At 40.1% G+C, this 983-nt stretch overlaps 1 protein-coding gene across 1 annotated transcript; it reads right to left on the minus strand.

Annotated features, from left to right (window-relative positions):
- Positions 1 to 8: 8 nt before the first annotated feature.
- LOC107735787 (bestrophin-2-like) lies at positions 9 to 973 on the minus strand (the record flags this gene model as incomplete). The annotated part of the gene is made up of 5 exons (XM_016547370.1): positions 830 to 973; positions 621 to 698; positions 390 to 542; positions 152 to 232; positions 9 to 34 (listed from the first exon to the last, which is right to left on the minus strand). Coding segments are annotated over exons 2-5 (308 nt in total), but the record flags the coding sequence as incomplete, so codon positions are not given.
- Between the last annotated feature and the right edge of the window lie 10 nt (positions 974 to 983).

Raw genomic sequence — 983 nt, forward strand, 5'->3', positions numbered from 1 at the left:
CTCCATACATCTCATCCACCGCCATCATAGACACCTTTCAAACACACGAGCATAGGGAACGACTCGGTGTGAACGAACAAACCAGTGTGTGCTTCTTGACAATGAAAGACGATTAGAATTGATTTGATATACTGTAAACAGTAAATAGAACCTGGAAGTTTCTATCAATCAACCAGTTGGTCTCAAAGTCATCATCATCCTCACCAAATGGATTTATAAGCTGCTCTGCCACCTGACAAATAATTACACAATGACACAAACAAACATTAATGACTGAAGAAATGGCTAATATTGATCAAATTAGTCAGAGAATGATACGTTATTGGACAGGATCATATATGAAGAGGCATCTAATTAATATTTAAATCAAAGTATCCCTGATTCTTGACCTTCAACCAGCCAGCATAGAAAAAGAATTGCAGAAGAGTAAAGATGGGGACGTAAAGGTCAAGGTCGTGACCCGGATAACCCTGACCCGGGTCCAGAAACTGACGACCAATCAGACACACCAGGAAGAAACTGTACACCGCCAAAGTCACAACCTGAGATTGACAAGAATATCATGTTCATATTCACCATAAAACGCATTCAGTCTGTCTTGTCTTAAGCATGTATCTGACCTGTGTGTAGACCAGCGGTATGCTGATCATGTCATAGTGAAAAAGCATGCTGCACTTCCCTCTGAAATCATTCAGCTCCTAGAAAAGCAACACGGAAGACAGAAAACAGATGGATGGAATATTTTTACACTAGACATTAGAACTGGGGTTCATATACTCTCATAAATACTGTCATGTAAAACTTCTAAAGGCCTTTTGAGTGTAGTTACCTCCAATAGAAGTTTATAAGTATTGTCATCTTTGATTCTGCCCTCACAGCGGGCGACTGCGGCCAGATTAGTGAACCACACACATGGGATCCAGTACTTATTATAGGGAGAGTGTAAACTCTCAAACTTCTTACGCTCTTCTCTTGTCATAAAA

The sequence above is a fragment of the Sinocyclocheilus rhinocerous genome, unplaced genomic scaffold (genome assembly GCF_001515625.1).
Source record: "Sinocyclocheilus rhinocerous isolate Xijiao unplaced genomic scaffold, SAMN03320098_v1.1 C36296915, whole genome shotgun sequence".
Lineage (NCBI taxonomy): Eukaryota > Metazoa > Chordata > Actinopteri > Cypriniformes > Cyprinidae > Sinocyclocheilus > Sinocyclocheilus rhinocerous.